At 40.9% G+C, this 16,295-nt stretch overlaps 1 protein-coding gene across 2 annotated transcripts; it reads left to right on the top strand.

Moving 5' to 3' along the window:
• The first annotated feature begins 39 nt into the window (after positions 1 to 39).
• On the top strand, positions 40 to 12,204 carry qtrt2 (queuine tRNA-ribosyltransferase accessory subunit 2). Of its 2 annotated transcripts, none has more exons than XM_067577639.1 (9): positions 40 to 167; positions 478 to 681; positions 767 to 822; positions 2,495 to 2,571; positions 3,086 to 3,295; positions 4,287 to 4,486; positions 7,423 to 7,574; positions 11,041 to 11,155; positions 11,303 to 12,204. In XM_067577639.1, exons 1-9 carry the CDS (start codon positions 154 to 156, stop codon positions 11,553 to 11,555), a joined length of 1,281 nt encoding a protein of 426 aa, XP_067433740.1. In that variant the 5' UTR covers positions 40 to 153; the 3' UTR covers positions 11,556 to 12,204. The 2 variants fall into 2 exon arrangements, with proteins under 2 accessions (XP_067433740.1, XP_067433739.1); XM_067577638.1 differs by having other exon boundaries at positions 7,423 to 7,592.
• The last annotated feature ends 4,091 nt before the right edge of the window (positions 12,205 to 16,295 follow it).

The following is a 16,295-nucleotide window of genomic DNA, read 5'->3' as shown; positions in this document are numbered from 1 at the left end:
ATTTGGAGATTCGTGTGGAATATAATAATGGTGTTTGATGTTTTAAACGAAAAAAGGTGTCATTGGTCATTTCAGTGTATTTTCTAGTTTTTCAAATGCCGTCGCCGTTGTTGATGACGACATATTTCCTCGACTTGTAGTTCCTGCAATTCAATGACTTTTCGTTGGTAAGCAAAAGAAAGGCGCCCTTGGATTAAAAACGTATAACTTATAACTCAAACAAGCACAGCTGTGAATGCGTAGGTTTTCTTAAAGTCCGTCATTTATTAGCAGTAAACACCTCAAATCGGCGAAAGGTTGCACATAGTCGTAACACGTGAGTGGAGAGGCTAGTTAGCTGCGTGGCTAATTCACATGCTGTTTCACTAGTCTGTGCCTTCAGCTGACGTTATAGCCAGCCGGGTTTACTGTTGAGACAATTGTCGTGCAGTCATTTAAGAGAGAGAGCCTTTTGTCTGCTCGTGTGGCGACTGGCAGGATGAAGCTGGAGCTGTTCCGGGTGGTTCAGGGCACCGGTCGGCTCGGTGTCCTGACGGGGCTTGGCAGGACGGGGCAGCACTCCCTGGAGGTCCCGGGGTGCCTATTGTACACACACTTTGGCACAGTCCCTCACCTAACCCAGGACACGCTGCACACCCTGAGCACCCTCCCCTCTGTCACTCAGATCACCCTGTCCAACGTGTAAGCTATACTCCTCACACACACTCACACACACACTGAACTCTCTCTGAAACCTAACCTACATCTCCGTCATTGCCCCCTCCAGAGCAGAGCACCAGGAGGTGTTGGAGGAGTTTAAGGATGGATTCAAGAAGTTTTCAGGTACTGTGAGATGCATCACACTTTCTCTCTCCTCTCTTACTGCCACTTATCTTCTAGAGAGTAATCAGGGAAAAGCAGGAGGAGCAGAGAGGATAAGTTGGGACACTCAAACAGACCAAACACCATTGATTAGACATAAATAACGATGACACTTATTCCAATGTATTCAGTATTGATTAACAGGTAATCCATCATTAGCTTTTAACTAACTGAAATCATCAAGGGCTACATTCATACTAATACAGTAGAGATTTAATTACAGGCGCCTAACACAGGCACAAAACTTTTTCTCCTGTTGGTATGACATTGTTGTCATACCAACAGGTATGACAACAATGATGATTGATTTGCTGAAATACTTGACTGAATATCATATTTAAAAAGTTATAGCCCCTGAACTCTAGCGTGAAATGACATCTAAGTGCTTGTGGCGGCTCTTTATGCAAGATGTTTTTAAAGAGAGTATTGGAGTCATTCTGTATTAGCAGATACTTGAGCCATCCCTGACAGAATACTATGTTTCAATATTTACACAAAGGTAAAAAAAAGGTTCAGAGTGTAAATATCTTTCTCAAAATAGTCTTTTTTTTCCTTCTTGTTAAGGGACCAACATGGCATTTGAACTGTGTTCAGACTCTGGACAGTTATACAACTGTCTGTCCTCTGACCATAGAGGCATCTGTAGTATTTTGCAGTAATTGACAGTAAACAGTAGGTGACAGGAAATGTGTTGGGAGAGAGAAGGGGATTTACATGCAATAAAGGTCCCTGGCTGTAATGAAACCATGTATGTTGCCATAATATGCATGGTACGCATCTTAACCATTAGGCTGCATTTGTTGTTGTTTACACAGAACTGTAAGATCAGAAGGCTGTATAGGAGGTTTAACTATTTTAAATTAACCTTATTTATCTTCTGCTCCAATGTGATTTTCATTTAACCCTCTGCATCAGACATTTCACAAATAACAACAACAACATCTGAAGAACCTCTGCCGGGCTTAAAATCCTGTACTGGTGTGAACGGTTGATTGATGTAAATGTCACGCATACATGATGCACACATTTACCCTGCAGAGCTTGGAGTTTATGGACGTCATTTCCACCGGCTAAATTGGAAAGACTGGTGCAAATTTGCATGCTTTTAAATATACAGTATGTCAAGTTCAATATTGAAAAGCTGATTAGCTCAATGAGCTTGACTTAAAAAGTAGTTTTGTTCTCTGTAATATTTATATAAATGCCCCAGAAGAGTGACCTCATTCAGCTTTGTGGAACAGTAGTTGTGGTACTAAGCTTTACCCTGCCTCAGGCAACCAAATTAGAAATGCAATCGCTGTAGTGTCACTTGTTAAACTGTCAGGGGATTACAACAGTATTGTCTCTAAAGTCCCAGAAGGCGAGAGCTGTGATTGAATAATTAGACATAATAGCAGTGTTTGCTGTTATTAGGCCTTTTTGTTTTCTCACCTTTTGATCTTCTGCTGCAGCTGGGTTTGCTGATAAGGCCACAGCTCATTCCTCTCTCCAGACCCGGAGCTGCTACATTAACATGCAGTAATGAAGTGTCTCTCTCCGTCACCTTGCTTCGTGCTCGGACATTGCTGAGTGTAATCCCTCTGGTTTTGTTGTATGTGAGTGATACGCACTTTCTGTTGATTACTTTGTGCAGGTCTTCATGATACAGTGTTGTACTGCTCGCTTCATGACCCCGCGACCTCTTTCCCGACAGGTCATACTACTTACAAGGTGAGATCGGGCTTCTGCTGAAAAAGAGAAACAGCCGATTAACATTGTAGCATCAGCAGAGCTATTGTCTCTGTTGTTTCTCATTTTTTAAACTTTTTTAATTGATGTTTTCTAGCAAAAAAATCGGGTTGACATGAGCAACGCAATACCTACAGAGGAGCAGGGTCTTTCAGTAACATTCGTAATGGATTACATCTTATAGCAACACATATGTAGTCTATTTTTCCAGTATTTTATATGTTGTTTATATTGTAATCTTAAGGTAAAAACCAGATTACGTTCATTTTACTTAACTGACAGTTGCAGCCTTTATTGTCCTTAGATGGCCAAAAGTATTTTACAGAGATAAACTACAAGTTTATCCTGGATTTTTTCCAGCTATAATGTAACAAAAGATCAAATATTTTAATTATCTCTTCAGCAATCAGTTTGAAAACATTAAAGGACAAGCCCATGAATATGAAATCACAAATGTCTTTTTAAAATGAAAATGCCCTCTCTGGGTTGTTGGTAGACGGTGTCGGTGTGGGGCAGCGGCGGGCGAATAGAGCTGACGGTGGACAAGTTCATGGATCTTCAGAAGATCATACAGCCGGACTGGTACCAGAGCATGGCAGACGGAGAGACCTGGCAGACAAACACCTCCCGCAAAAGGGTCCGAAAGTCGGTGGATCGAACTCTCGCCCACTTGGACGAGTGTCTGCTGCTGCACCACAAATCACAGGTGGACACACAGCCTGCAATCAGAACACACACACACCACTGCTCTCCTACGCAGTAGACTCCTCTATAAGCCCTATTTTTGTTAGTCGGTCATGCACGGCACAAGCACGCAGGATTTTGATTGATGTTTGGTGGTCTTGTTGTCACAAGGGTGCTGTGCAGCTGTGCTACGGCTGTAAACACAGTGAGATTAGGAGGAATACATTATCAGTGGGTACACACATTATCAAGAGGCGTGACTAATGAAATCACCTGTTTTCATTTTCTTTTAAAAGCAGTGAAACGCTACCTCATTTCATGATAGAGAGAACAGACAGAAAAGAATTCATATGATGAGGAGATTCACAGTTGTCACGTGTAGGAAGTTTTTTGTGTTTCTTTTTGTTCGCATCAATCTGAAAGTTGTGTGTCCTTTTAACAGTTTTTTATATCATCAAATGTGTGTTTCGCCATCTGTATGTCTTTGCTAAATGCTGCATTTATGTGCTCTTCTGTCTGTATTATTGCCTGGCTGCAATTCAAATTTCCCTCAGGACAGTAAATGTAAAGTGTAGAGCGATGTTGAGCAAAGAGCCAAACAGAACCGACAGCGTGCCGCAGGTAATTCTTGACATCAACATTGTACTGAGCTGCCTGATTGCTACCGATCTCCGCTCCCCACCCCCCACCGTGTCTCCCCTCCCACTGATGTGCAGTCAAGTTGATGTCGAGTCATCAGAACCCAGATGGGCTCTAGCAAGAATAAAACTTAAGGCTTTTCGCAGAACTCATTCATCGCCTGCCTTTGTGAGGATAAGTGTTGAATGAAAGGAGAAATCAGCAGCAGATCTGTGCACAACACTGATGATTTATTTATTACACATTTAGTTTCGTGTTTTTATTCGTTTACCATCTATGCTCTGTTGGTTTAAGCATCTACTTATTTTTCTTGCTCTCTGTCAGTGGTTTCTGTCTGTCAGTTGTTTATTCCTCCAACTGTCTGTCATTGCCAGGAGTTGGAGGGAGTGGAGATTTTCGGGGTGGTGGAGGGAGGAGACATCCTGGAAGAGAGGGTGCGCTCAGCCAAGGAGACAGCCAAGAGGCCTGTGGCAGGATTCTGCCTGGATGGCCTCCAGACAGGCTCCATGGACCAGACCCTGAGGACCCAGCTCATCACTGCTGTGACCAAAGAGCTGCCTGAGGACAAACCCAGGTCAGCACTGCCCACTGCTGTGTGATGCAGGATTGATTCCAGTTGAAAGAGGAGTTTATTTTTGCTCCATTTGTCATTCACTCTTCCCCAGCGTTAAATTGAAAAGTTTTCACTAAAGACATTCAATCAACTACAACCGAACAAAAGAAAGTATAGTGGGTAGGAGGACAAACAATACCATCTGTATTACTCAGTTATTCATTATCCTGACATCAATAAGAGAGATGAAAGTCAAAGGGCATGCATATGTCCACCAGTGTAAGAACAGCCTGTAGATGCTCTGAAAGATGACCTGCAGGGCCATACCTAAAGATTATTTTCACAATCAGTTACCATCATTTTTTTAAATGAATCATTTACTATATAAAAGGCAGAGAAATGTCCACTTTAAAAAACATTTTTTACTGTGAAATAGATTACTTCATCAAGTATTCATGAAAAAAGAAATGAAACGACAAAATAAAATAGTGAAATGAAAAGAATGAAAGAAACTCAACATATTATGAAGCTCGGACAGAACTGATTCTCATTCATTTTTTACTAACGATAGATTAATTAATTGATACCTGCCTATTTTTACTTTTTTTGTAATATCTTTTTGTAATAAACTGCAGCAGTGCAGTTATGGGCATCTGTGTGCAAAACCGTGTGATTTAAAGACTGACCGGTCCCAGTTGTTGGGTCCTGCTCAATCAATTAATTATCCTGCTTGATTGATTACAAGTGAAAACCCAGAAGTTCGCCCAACCCCTCCGCAGTCTGTCAGCAGTCATTATCTCAGTTGGACCTTGAAGGATATTACCTGTGTCAGTTACTCTTTGTCCATCTACCACTGTTCCTGTTTTTGCATTGATAGCTGGCAGTAACTGGATTTTTTAAGTTTGCTCACATTTTGTCATTTTTACAATATAGAAGTTACAATGTCAAACTTAAACAGTTATTCTCAACCTTAAAAAACAGATTTGAGAAAAGTTATTGTAAACCAAATGTTTTTAAAGAAGGCCTCCATTTTTCAAGTGATCTATATAATTATGCAACATTATTCGGTAACCATAGTAACACATGTGCATGTCAGGTCATGAGTGATGTTTTTTGTTCTGGTCAGTCAGATATCGACTACCAAAATATAATTCAAGACGCCTCTTTTTGGTCTTTGCCCTTCCAGTTGCAGTCTCGACCAGTGCTCTGACTGTTACGTCTTCATGAGATCCTTACACCAAGTTATATAAACACTTCTGTGTAGGAAAGCACTGATTTTTCCCACATGGATCCATGTACATAGCTTAAATGATGCAGGATGATAATCACCAGATCTGCTCAATCAATGAGTTACCTGTCAGTCTAAATGACCTCATGTTTATAACTCTCGGTTTGTTTGTAATAAGTCAGTAACTGAACCAGAGCTTATCTTCAAAAATGTCAAATTTTTTTCCCTTGTCACAACAAACTGAACTGAACTACAGGAGTGACAGCGAAGACTAAAACTAATGATAAAACAGAAACATTGATAAAAAAATAATCTAGCTTTGCCATATTTGAATCCCGTGGAGGTTATTCTGTAGAATAGTAAAGTCCAATCGTTTGACTACAAGGTAAAACTTCTTCCAACTGAATCAGCCTGTAGAGTATCAGAGCCTTTTTACTTTTCTACATGAGCTCCTGGAGGATCTCTGGCAGTGGATCTGAGTGTTAAAAAGAACGACCTGCAAGGTAGGGGTGAGTGATATGGCCCTAAAATAATATCAAAATATTTCAGGGTATTTCTGCGATAATGATATTCTTGACGAAATACTTCTTATAGGACTTTTGGCTCTCCTTGTACTCAACAGGGTGCTTCTGTGTGAGGTGATGAAATAAGTTTGTTGTATTGCCCCCTTTTGTTGTTACAGCCTTCTTGCACTTCTTACATATTAAAGCAGTTTGTTATACATCTGATCTTTTGTAACTTAACCACTTCCACACCACTGAAGTCGCCCCCCTACCTACCCGACCTAACTCCTCCACCGTGGAGCTGGTAGCAACGTTGCTTTTGCTTTCAGCCATACTTGTTGTTGCTGTGCGTAACGGTGTGACATCATTACATAACGAGGTTGGAATATTGCTGTTGTCACAATATGAATTTTTTTTTATCATATTAAAAATTATACTGATATTATCATGAACGATACGATATGGCTCAACCCTACAGTGAGGAGTGGTAGTTTGCTCGTGAACAGGCTGATCTCGAATACAATGGGACACCATCCCTACTCGTTATTCCTGGGTTCCCACGGGTCCTTGAAACCCTTGAAAGTTTGTGAATTTGAAAAAAAAAAAACCCAAAAAATCAAAAAAGTAGTTTTTGAAAGTAGACATAAATAGACATGGGTCATTGATAGTGCTTGGATTTATATATTTTGTTCAAGACTAGAATATTGTGTTGCTGTGCTGTGTTAGAAAAGGCAAGAGACCACATAGTCTGTGAGCTTCTGTAAAGCCTGCTAGTTCTCATAAAAATTCTGTGTCGTAACTAACCTTGATCCGCGTCTCAAACTATGTCGTGTTGGGTCCTTGAGTCTGAGGGAATTGGGCCTGGAAAGTCCTTGATAAGTCCTTGAATTTGATGTTTAAGAAGGTGTGGGAACCCTGCTGTTCTTGCTGTTAGAAGATGCGGTTTCCCTCTGGAAAGTGGAGTCGAGTCATTATCGAATGCTAAATTGGGCTTGACCTTGACGCCTGCAGGTGGAGAATGAGAGGGAACCAGTTAACTGAAAGCCCAGTAAGAGCAAAAAGCACATGACCTTTCGAGAGAAATGCTGCTGGTGTTCGTGCCTGCCTCCTCTCTTGCATTAATATGTTGCAGATGGTACATTAGTGTGTATTGGAAATAGTTGATTTATTTCATTTCTAATTTGATTCATGCTTGGCTTCCTGCTGTATTTGTGCGTGACTCTCAGACTGCTGCAGGGTGTCGGGCGACCTGATGAGGTGCTGGCGTGCGTGGAGGCCGGCGTGGACCTGTTCGAGAGTTTCTTCCCCTTTCAGGTGACGGAGCGAGGCTGCGCTCTTTGCTTCAGCTTCGACATCTCTCCGGACCCGGAGCGCGCAGGTAGAGCGCCCCTTGCAGGTGTGGTGAATAAAGTTACATCATTTAGAAGGCAAATAAATGTCTCAGAAAAAGACGAATAAAAAAGGTTTTACTTACTAACTTAATTGGCAGTTGTGATCCGCTGGCGGGATTTATTAACTTCTATATTTGGTCCCTTAGCACCAAACTCCATAAATAAAACAGCCTATTTTATTTTTAATGATTTTCTATTCAGTCTATTCTTTCTCTTGTGCTACAGCCTCATCTGGATATTGTAATATGCAAAGTACATATTATAGATGTATATCAAGCTTGTTAACTTTCATCTGCTCTAACATTCCCATTGCATCAACCTCTATTCACTTTAGGCTGCTAAAGCATTCCCCATTGTAAATGTGTCATTTCATACACTTTTTTCTTGTCAGGCAGTAACCCGTGTAACTGTCACATGTTTTTTTTTTTACATGTAGCATTTAAATCAAAGCACACAGGGGTTTGTTTCAGAATTTAAAAAAGGGATCAAAGGGAAATGATGAGACATTTTGGAATTTGGCAGCACTTTCATCTCTTACTTTTACATTTCTGCTCTTGTCAAACCGAGTGACCTCTCAGGTAAAGCAACTTTGCCTAAAGCCACACAATTACTTTTTTTTTTTTTTTTTTTACACAAGTGTGATGAAGGAAATTACCCCCCAAAAAAGATATAAAACACTCACATTTGTCTTAAAGTGCTTGCAGCGTGTGCCTTGAGCAAACTGGCATGTCACTATGTAATTTGGGAGTTTGGGTAGAGGGTCTCTCCCACCAGATACTTTCAGATTATAATGAAACCTGAAAGTAATATGATCGCTAATATGGAGTTAAATATGATTCCTCTCACCGAAATTGTTTACCTGCATCACTGCTGTGTATAAAAGCGATGAAGAGGAGACAAAGCAGTGATATAAATTTCCTCGTTGTAAATATGCTGAGATATATACAGAGAATATTAGAAATGGGGGAAGAGGCACCAGTTTGATTTTATTAGCTGATAACCAGCTGAGCCGATGATTAAATATGCCTAATAATGAGCCTGGTAGGCTTATCTAAATTTCTATAGGAGATGCTCATGATGTACATAGAGTTGAAAATGAATTATGGTAATGATCTTGAACAAATGTAGACGAGATTCATCTGGCAGCAAAGAGGCTGCACAGGGAATTTTCTCTAATTACACCATCTTTAACGAAAGTTAAATCAGATCAGTGTGACTTTGCAGAGTGTCTGCAGTGAATGAGCAACCCCTGATCTAGTTTCAGTTTGTTAAGGCTCGGTCTGGCTGTTGTTTGAGCCTATTTTCACACAGTAAATAGGCAGAAAGTGTGTGTCTGTTGTGGTCACATCACCCGGCAGATAAGGGAATTAAAATCAGAGATACATCTAACAGTGAACCAAATTGTATGTGTGTATTTTATAGCCTCAGGTCAGTCAAAATAATTGGTAGAAAGAAATTCAGCTGGTGAAATGAAATCGATGTCGTGTTTCATTGCGGCTCCAGTAAGGTAACAATTAAGTCCAGGCCAGTCGTTCTGATCGTTGTCCCAAGTGAAAAGCTAAAGAAGTGTTATGACATGAGCTGTGGGAAACGCACAAGTTGGCCCGTGGCGGACTTTGTGCTTCATTAAAAAGTTGTGTTAAACTCGTCTGACAGAGAAGTTTGGTATCTGGCAGCATCTTGTGTCAGGCAGCACTAATCGATTCTGCACAGGGAGCGTAATGGAGTTCAGCGGAGGTGAGATGGTGTGATGGTGTCAAACCTGGAGAGAAATTCTAATTCCCCTCTCAGCCAATTACAAGGCCCCATGTGGTGGGGGTGGGGGTGTCAACACCCCCGCTTCCCAGTTAAGGTCCTTTTTGACACAGCAGACCATATGCTAATTCACCCCCTTCCTTCCTTCCTTTCCTCTCACTCTCTCTGAGTTTTCCTCTGTTGGATCTCCTTTTCTCCATCTTCAGAATTTCCTCTTTTCATCATCCAATCTTTCTTTGCTCCCCTCACTGCACTTTGTCCACCATTTTCTCATCAGCACAGCTTACTTCTCCATTTTTTTTGCATATTATTAGCCTTTCCCGGGCCTCATTTTGTTCTTTTTATTCTCATGGGTAAGCTCCATAATGATTTCCTTTTCCTAGTTTGTTTATATACGTTGTTGCCGCTTCATTTTTTTCACAGATTCCACTAAATCCATTTTGCTGTATTGTTGCCTTTTTATGTGCTTATATGCCTCACCGTGGACCATTTCCTTCCTGTTTCTAATTTCAGATTTCTCCATGGTTACATGATATAGTACAATAGAGTACAAACAGAATATACAGTACAATAACAACACAATAATGGCAACCTGAGGGAAGGAAGAGCAACATAAATAATTTAAAAAGAGGTAGAACATTCTTCAAGAAGGCACATAATTAACATATAACTTTCAGCTTATGCAACTGTAATAAAAAATTATGTAAACAGAGGGATGGTTTGAATAGTACAAAGTTTACATTGAAACAAAATATGATATCAGGGTTGTTAATACAAGTTTGCAGACCTGATGATCCCCATCTGAGCCTTTATTTCTTCCAGTGACCTTGGGGATTCTGGTGTTGCAAACCCTGAAATTACAAATAGTGTGTCTATGATTTTATGTAAATTCTACATAAAGAACACACGCTGACATACTTTGGAGCTCGCTTTGCCACTTCTATCTGTATACGAACCGGTTTTTAAACCTTTGCTCAGCAGTTAGTTTCAACCAGCTGCTGTTGTCACATTTTTCTGTGAGTCAGAGATAAAACAAACCTCAGTCAATTAGTATCTGCTTAACCTGCAAAATCCATGGTGACACATATACACCAGAGCTACACAAACTAAACAGCGTTCAGTTTCTTTTCTTTCCAGCAGCGTCTCCCAAAAGACAATATTATTGGCTTTTGAGGGAAGCTGCTAGTAACACGTATTGGGGATCTTACCAGCTTCCCACAGACCATGTTATTATAGATAGTCATTTAACCTTTAAACTTTTCCAGAGTTTCAGGTGTAGCTTTTCCAATACATACATTTTATGAACCTCCACTCTTCCCTTGTGCCCTACTGTGAATAACAACAACTCTCTTAATAAAAGCGTATGACAGCTCATCATCAGCTCTAGTTACTTTTTTCCATTCTCATCACATTAAGTGAAGTCACCTTGCATTGAACACCAATCTGTGTAAAACAGGCTGGTAGTCAGAATATAGCCAGTAAGTAATTATATTATAATGGCAAGAGAGAATATAGGACACAGCAGTGTTTTAATAGGGGTCAAGCTACATTATATGTTGGCGTTTTATTTCTGCCGCTGGGCTGATGGGGCGCCGTGGTTCTATATATAGGGGCTTTTTTTCTGCTTGTGGATCAAATTATGGTGAGAGTAGTTTAGGGTGTTCTGGGATTAATGAGATGCATGTATGTTTTTTGCAGTGCTGGAGCTGCACAAAGAGAGGGACGCAGCAGGGGAGACACAGCAGAATGGAGATCATAATTTCGATGATCAAACACAGATGACATCCTTTGAGATCAATCTCAAAGACAAGAGGTTTGTTGCAGCTATAATAAAACCCTAAAAGTTTTGACAAGCAGCAGTGCTTGCAAAATCCTCGCTTTCATGTGTTTGTTGCACACTCGATTTACATTTAAGGTGTCTGTTTTTGACTTTCTTTGAACTGTGTAAACTTCTATCCAGGTACCACGATGACTTCAGGCCCCTGGTGGAGGGGTGTGGCTGCTACTGCTGTAAGAACCACCAGAGGGCATACCTGCACCACCTGCTGGTGACCAATGAGCTGCTGGCTGGAGTCCTGCTCATGATCCACAACACAGCCCACTATCACGGCTTCTTCAGTGCCCTGAGAGAAGCTCTGGCTAACGATAAATTGGACCTCCTCAAGAGACGGGTACTCGGGGAGAGAGACTGGCAGACAAAAACAAAGGAATAAGATAGAAGAATCAGTGATAAGACAGGGATTGTTCTGGGGAGGAAAAGGATGGGGGGCTGCTCCTCTTCTTAAAGATCACTGGACTAGCCTGGCCAGAGGCAATCAAAGTGCTTTCTTGCTCTTCCCAGCCCAGTTAGAGGATGAGCTGTTATACTGCAGAGACCTTGAGACTTGAGTCTCTCCATATGTTACCAAAGTCATGTCTCTCAAGCACAGCTAAGCGCAAAGGATGAAAACAGAACAGAACAGATAAAGACAACCGTTTGATGTTTGCGCCTTCGGTTTATACCCTGGTTTCACATCTCTTAAGCCCCTGTATTGATCTGAGTGGATAGTCGGGAGACGGACTCAGGGTTAGGTGGTTGAAGAGGGAAAGGAGCTTCATGAGAGGTCAAGAAGAATTTGCATGAAGAAAGAAATGTGAGGATTGATGGTGGTGGACTGTCGACTATGGCTGAATCCCTATGTGCTTCCTGTTGTGGTCTGATTGCAGGTCAGCAGATGACTAATGTAATGTGGACTGACTGACACAGCAGCATAGACCGGAGGGAGAACCAACTCGAGTGACTATTAATTACAGTGAAAAAAATCACCAAAATAAGTTCAGTTTTCTGCTTTTATATATTAAAAAGTCATGTGTATAATAAGATTTCCTTGAGGGTTTGTCATCTCATACTTTATTGATCTGTCTTTGTTTTTTTTCTTCATCAAGTATTTGTTCATGTGCTACATGAATATTTTTAATGCTTCAGTTGGATTCCTCTAACAGCTTTTCACACACATGTACTGTTTATTGACTTCATGTAAAATAACTAGCATGTATGAGATGAGCTGCTCTCCACATGCAGATGTGACGGTTTCTGTCTCATGGGCTTCAGGGAGGTTAACTGAAGGTTTGAGCTGACAGCTCCACCGTTCCCGCTGCTGAGAAGGGATAAAAATCAGATACAGATATGGGTCTCTACTGACTCCCATGCAGCGATGGAGGGAGACTTTTTGAAGGTGAGGGTATATAATTGACTGCCAAACCGTGCAGATGTCTGTGGGGGGACAGGGGACAGACAGAGAGAGAGAGGAGAGTGTGACAGTTTTATGGAACAGCAATGAGGATTTTTGTTGTACTTGTGGGTTAGCTTAACCGCACGGAGCATTATAAAGAAGTAGGTTGGCAGGTGGGTGCTGTGCTTAAAAGCTTAAGAAATGTAGGCGTAAAATTGGTTGGGAAAGATGAAAAGATGGAACTTTATTAATATCTTTAGGGAAAATGGGTGAAAGCTAAAACAAGCAGTGGCCTCTTAACTATGTTTATTTTAAGGTTTCATGAGATGGCAGTAGATGTAGTGTATAGTGTGGGGAAGGTTGTAAAGTCAATCCCCCAGAGTAGCTCTAGTAAAAATAGACTAGGTAGTGAATGGATACTGTCCTCCTTTCCTCAGATAACCGCTATTGATATTTTATTCAGAATCTGTTCCAGTGAAGGTGCTCAGCAGCAACCAAAAAAATTAAAGCCCTTTTGTATGAATATATATATCTGACAAAGAGTTTTTATCAGAAAGTTTGGTAAATCTACTCTGGATAAGTATGCTGAATATTTCAGTCTGGTTATTGCAATAGTTTGGGCCCTTTGAAGTTGGTGCTAATGACTCTTGAGTGAAATTGTTCTTAATAAGTCTTGACTACCGGACTCCAACCAGTTATTCCTTTTGACATATGTTTATCAAGCTTGTGACCTTCAACTGTAAGATAAAGTAGAACATAAGTGATTGCAATAATGATGAGATACAGCACAATGACATAGAATTTAGATAAGTATATAGCAGGTAAGGGGGATGGCGGACGGGGCTCCTCCTACAGAATGCACGTATGCAATATTAAAACTATACATGGGTCTTATACAGCAAAATATGTGTTGTCTGAAGAAAGTCTTCCCTACAGGGTCAGTGTGTTCCTTTCACCTAATTCTCGTACATTTTGGCAACCATACAGAGTTTAGAAAATCCCCAAAGCCAGAGGTTTGATGGAGCACAACATTGAAAACAACATTGACTTAATAGCACCATATGAAGTTTAGGGTGAAGATGTTAGCAAACAGTTGCCTTTTTTACACATTTAACAGACATGGAGCAACAGTAGCATTCATTTGGAGTTGTGTTTCAGGCTATGTGATGACTGTAAGTCCAATATTCAGTCTTCATTAAGCTCTGTTTTGGTTTCCTGAGGAAAATATCTGGCTCTTCTCTCTGCTAAATGCTCCACTATGTTTACCAGCTGCTGACTTTGTCTGCCGTTTTGGTACTGGGCATTCAGAGTACCATTAGTCAGCCGTAGCCTCCATCACTGCTGTTGTGGCTATAAATTGGTGGATAAATAGTTTTGACTGTCATACAACCCCCGCAAAATGACTTGTTTTACTATCAGAATTTGATCCATTTCGAGAGTCGAGAAGAGCCACATGATTAAATTATTTTATTCAAGTTAGCAGAGGACTATGCAGAAGCTAGCTGGCTCCGCCGGCGGGAAACTCATGTTCATGCTCTGCCCATGTACACATTCATTAAGCCATAGCGGAAATGTCGCCACCGACGCCAGATTTAAAAACTCTCTATAGAGAACCTAAGTTCCTCCCCTACCGCTGGACCACCTTGGGACCTTATTTCAGAAAAAATATGAGTGGTAGTCAACGATGGAAGAAAAATAATTGTTTGATCCTGTTTAAATTGTGCCATGAAATACACATGATATTTGTCAATTTAAAAGATAATTTTGCAAGTTAAGAAAGTTGCAGTTTGTCGTAAAACTGTTTAAGTATAACACTGTGAAAATACATAATTAGAAAGACTGCACACCAAAAACTGACATAACTTTCTCTCTTCACAAGCTACCAGAGCTGCTGAAGTTAACGTTAACATGATGTCTGTGTTTTGTACCGGAGCGTAGTCACACAAGCAACAGGTCTTGCTTGTTCTTTGGCTTCCTGGCTGACAAAAGGACCAGGAGTCACTGGATAAAACACATCAGATACATTTCTGTGTGTAAAATAGCTAAGTTACCTGGACATATTGGTGTTGGTGACGTATATTGTGCGAAATGAGAGATATAGTTCACTGATTGGTTTCACATGTAACTAACATGTAACTTCAACAGTTTTACGACAAACAAATTCATTGCACAATTCAGACAGGACAGGACTACTGTTCATATTTTTTCTGAAATAAGGTCCCATGGTGGACAGCGGAAGGGGAGGAACTTAAGCTCAGAGATTTACCTGGCGATGATAAGCTTAATCAGCATTGTGTGAACTCATTTCGCAAGGGCTTGAATGTAATGGACGTTCATTTATATGTAAAAGTTCAGCACTGCAGGTTTACTGTTCATTAGTCTTTGGCTGATAATGTTAATATAATAATACAAGTTAATTTCCATCCCAGAGTTTAACATTTTTTAGATGTAGGCTGAAGCTGATGCACACACTCATTCTTTGTGAGCTTCTTTCTCTGCTGCAAGACTGACATTGGGCACAATTTCCATGTAAAGAGGTCTGAATGGCACAGTCAGCAGGTGGGCCCTCGTAGCTCATTTCAACCAATTATACAGATTGCTATTCAGGCTGGCAGGCAAGTTTCTTGTCTGTCTCTCCACTCTTCTGGACAAGTTTGCAGTGTGAGTGGTGCCTCTCGCATTTATCTTGCACTTCACATGGCTGCCGGATTTGTTATCTGCTGTTGTGGCAGGCAGCACAAAATGAAAAACGAATGAGTTCCACTGCTCTCCCAAAACAACAAAGTCTCATAAAGCCAGCGGTGTGAGGTGCAGCTGGTGTTATCGTGGAGGAAATGATGGCCAGAGAGGGGTTTTATCAGTGAGTGATTGTGATGTCAGACCAGAACATCCAAAGTCTTTACAGGAGTGAGAGAGTGCCAGTATTTGTCACTTTGAGAGGCAAGTGTCCGTGATGCATTGGGAGCTTAAATCATTGATTCGACAAGGTGTCACAGCAGCCACAGCTCGCTGTTAACCACCTTATACTGACAGCTCACCTTACAAACTCTCCTCCTTCATTTAACCCAATCACAAGCGATCAGGACATTAAAACACTGACACGGCGACAACTCCCTCGGTAGCTCCTGACCCTCTGCTCTGTCCCCATAGTAACCCTTGACCACCAGCAAGGAGCTGGTGTGATTCTTGCCACTAAGCTGACTATAAATGATTGCCCGCTAAACAGGAGGCCAAAGCCTGATTATCTCCCTGATGTATTTCAGGATTCATTTATACACATAAATCATCAGCTGACAGTGTTATAAATCAGCAGGGACCTTCTTCTGTCGAACACAATGAGTGAATATTTTATCAGGGCTATGACTCTGTGCATTATAAGTTGAAGTGCTTTGTTGAAATACAGTAAGAAGGTCATAACACATTAATGCTAGAGACTTATTAGTTAACATATCTCAGGACCCTCTGCCCTGGTGTGTGTTCGTTTAATAGGGATTTGACATTAAACCATTAAAGGCAGTTTAGTTCTCTTTTTTTAGAAAGTGCGTAGAATATGTCTGTTTGCCTGGTCTGATTATAGCTGGTCCAGCTTGGAGCTGCATGCTGTTTGGATGCCCAGTGCCTTTTCTGGGTATTATGCTTCATCACTCTGTTCTGCACTGTATGAATCCTCTTTATTTTCGTGCAGGAGATGGTTCACTGGAAGGGGTCTGACACTGTAATTTATTTTTTTTCTGGTATTAG

Source organism: Thunnus thynnus, chromosome 21, assembly GCF_963924715.1.
Source record: "Thunnus thynnus chromosome 21, fThuThy2.1, whole genome shotgun sequence".
Lineage (NCBI taxonomy): Eukaryota > Metazoa > Chordata > Actinopteri > Scombriformes > Scombridae > Thunnus > Thunnus thynnus.
This window is presented reverse-complemented; position numbering and strand designations above follow the sequence as displayed.

Bases quoted from the DNA above. Each gene is read 5' to 3' on its own strand.
- qtrt2 (XM_067577638.1), top strand. The intron at 682-766 runs GTAAGCTATACT...TGCCCCCTCCAG, and splicing joins CAGATCACCCTGTCCAACGT to AGCAGAGCACCAGGAGGTGT. The intron at 7,593-11,040 runs GTGTGGTGAATA...TGTTTTTTGCAG, and splicing joins AGGTAGAGCGCCCCTTGCAG to TGCTGGAGCTGCACAAAGAG.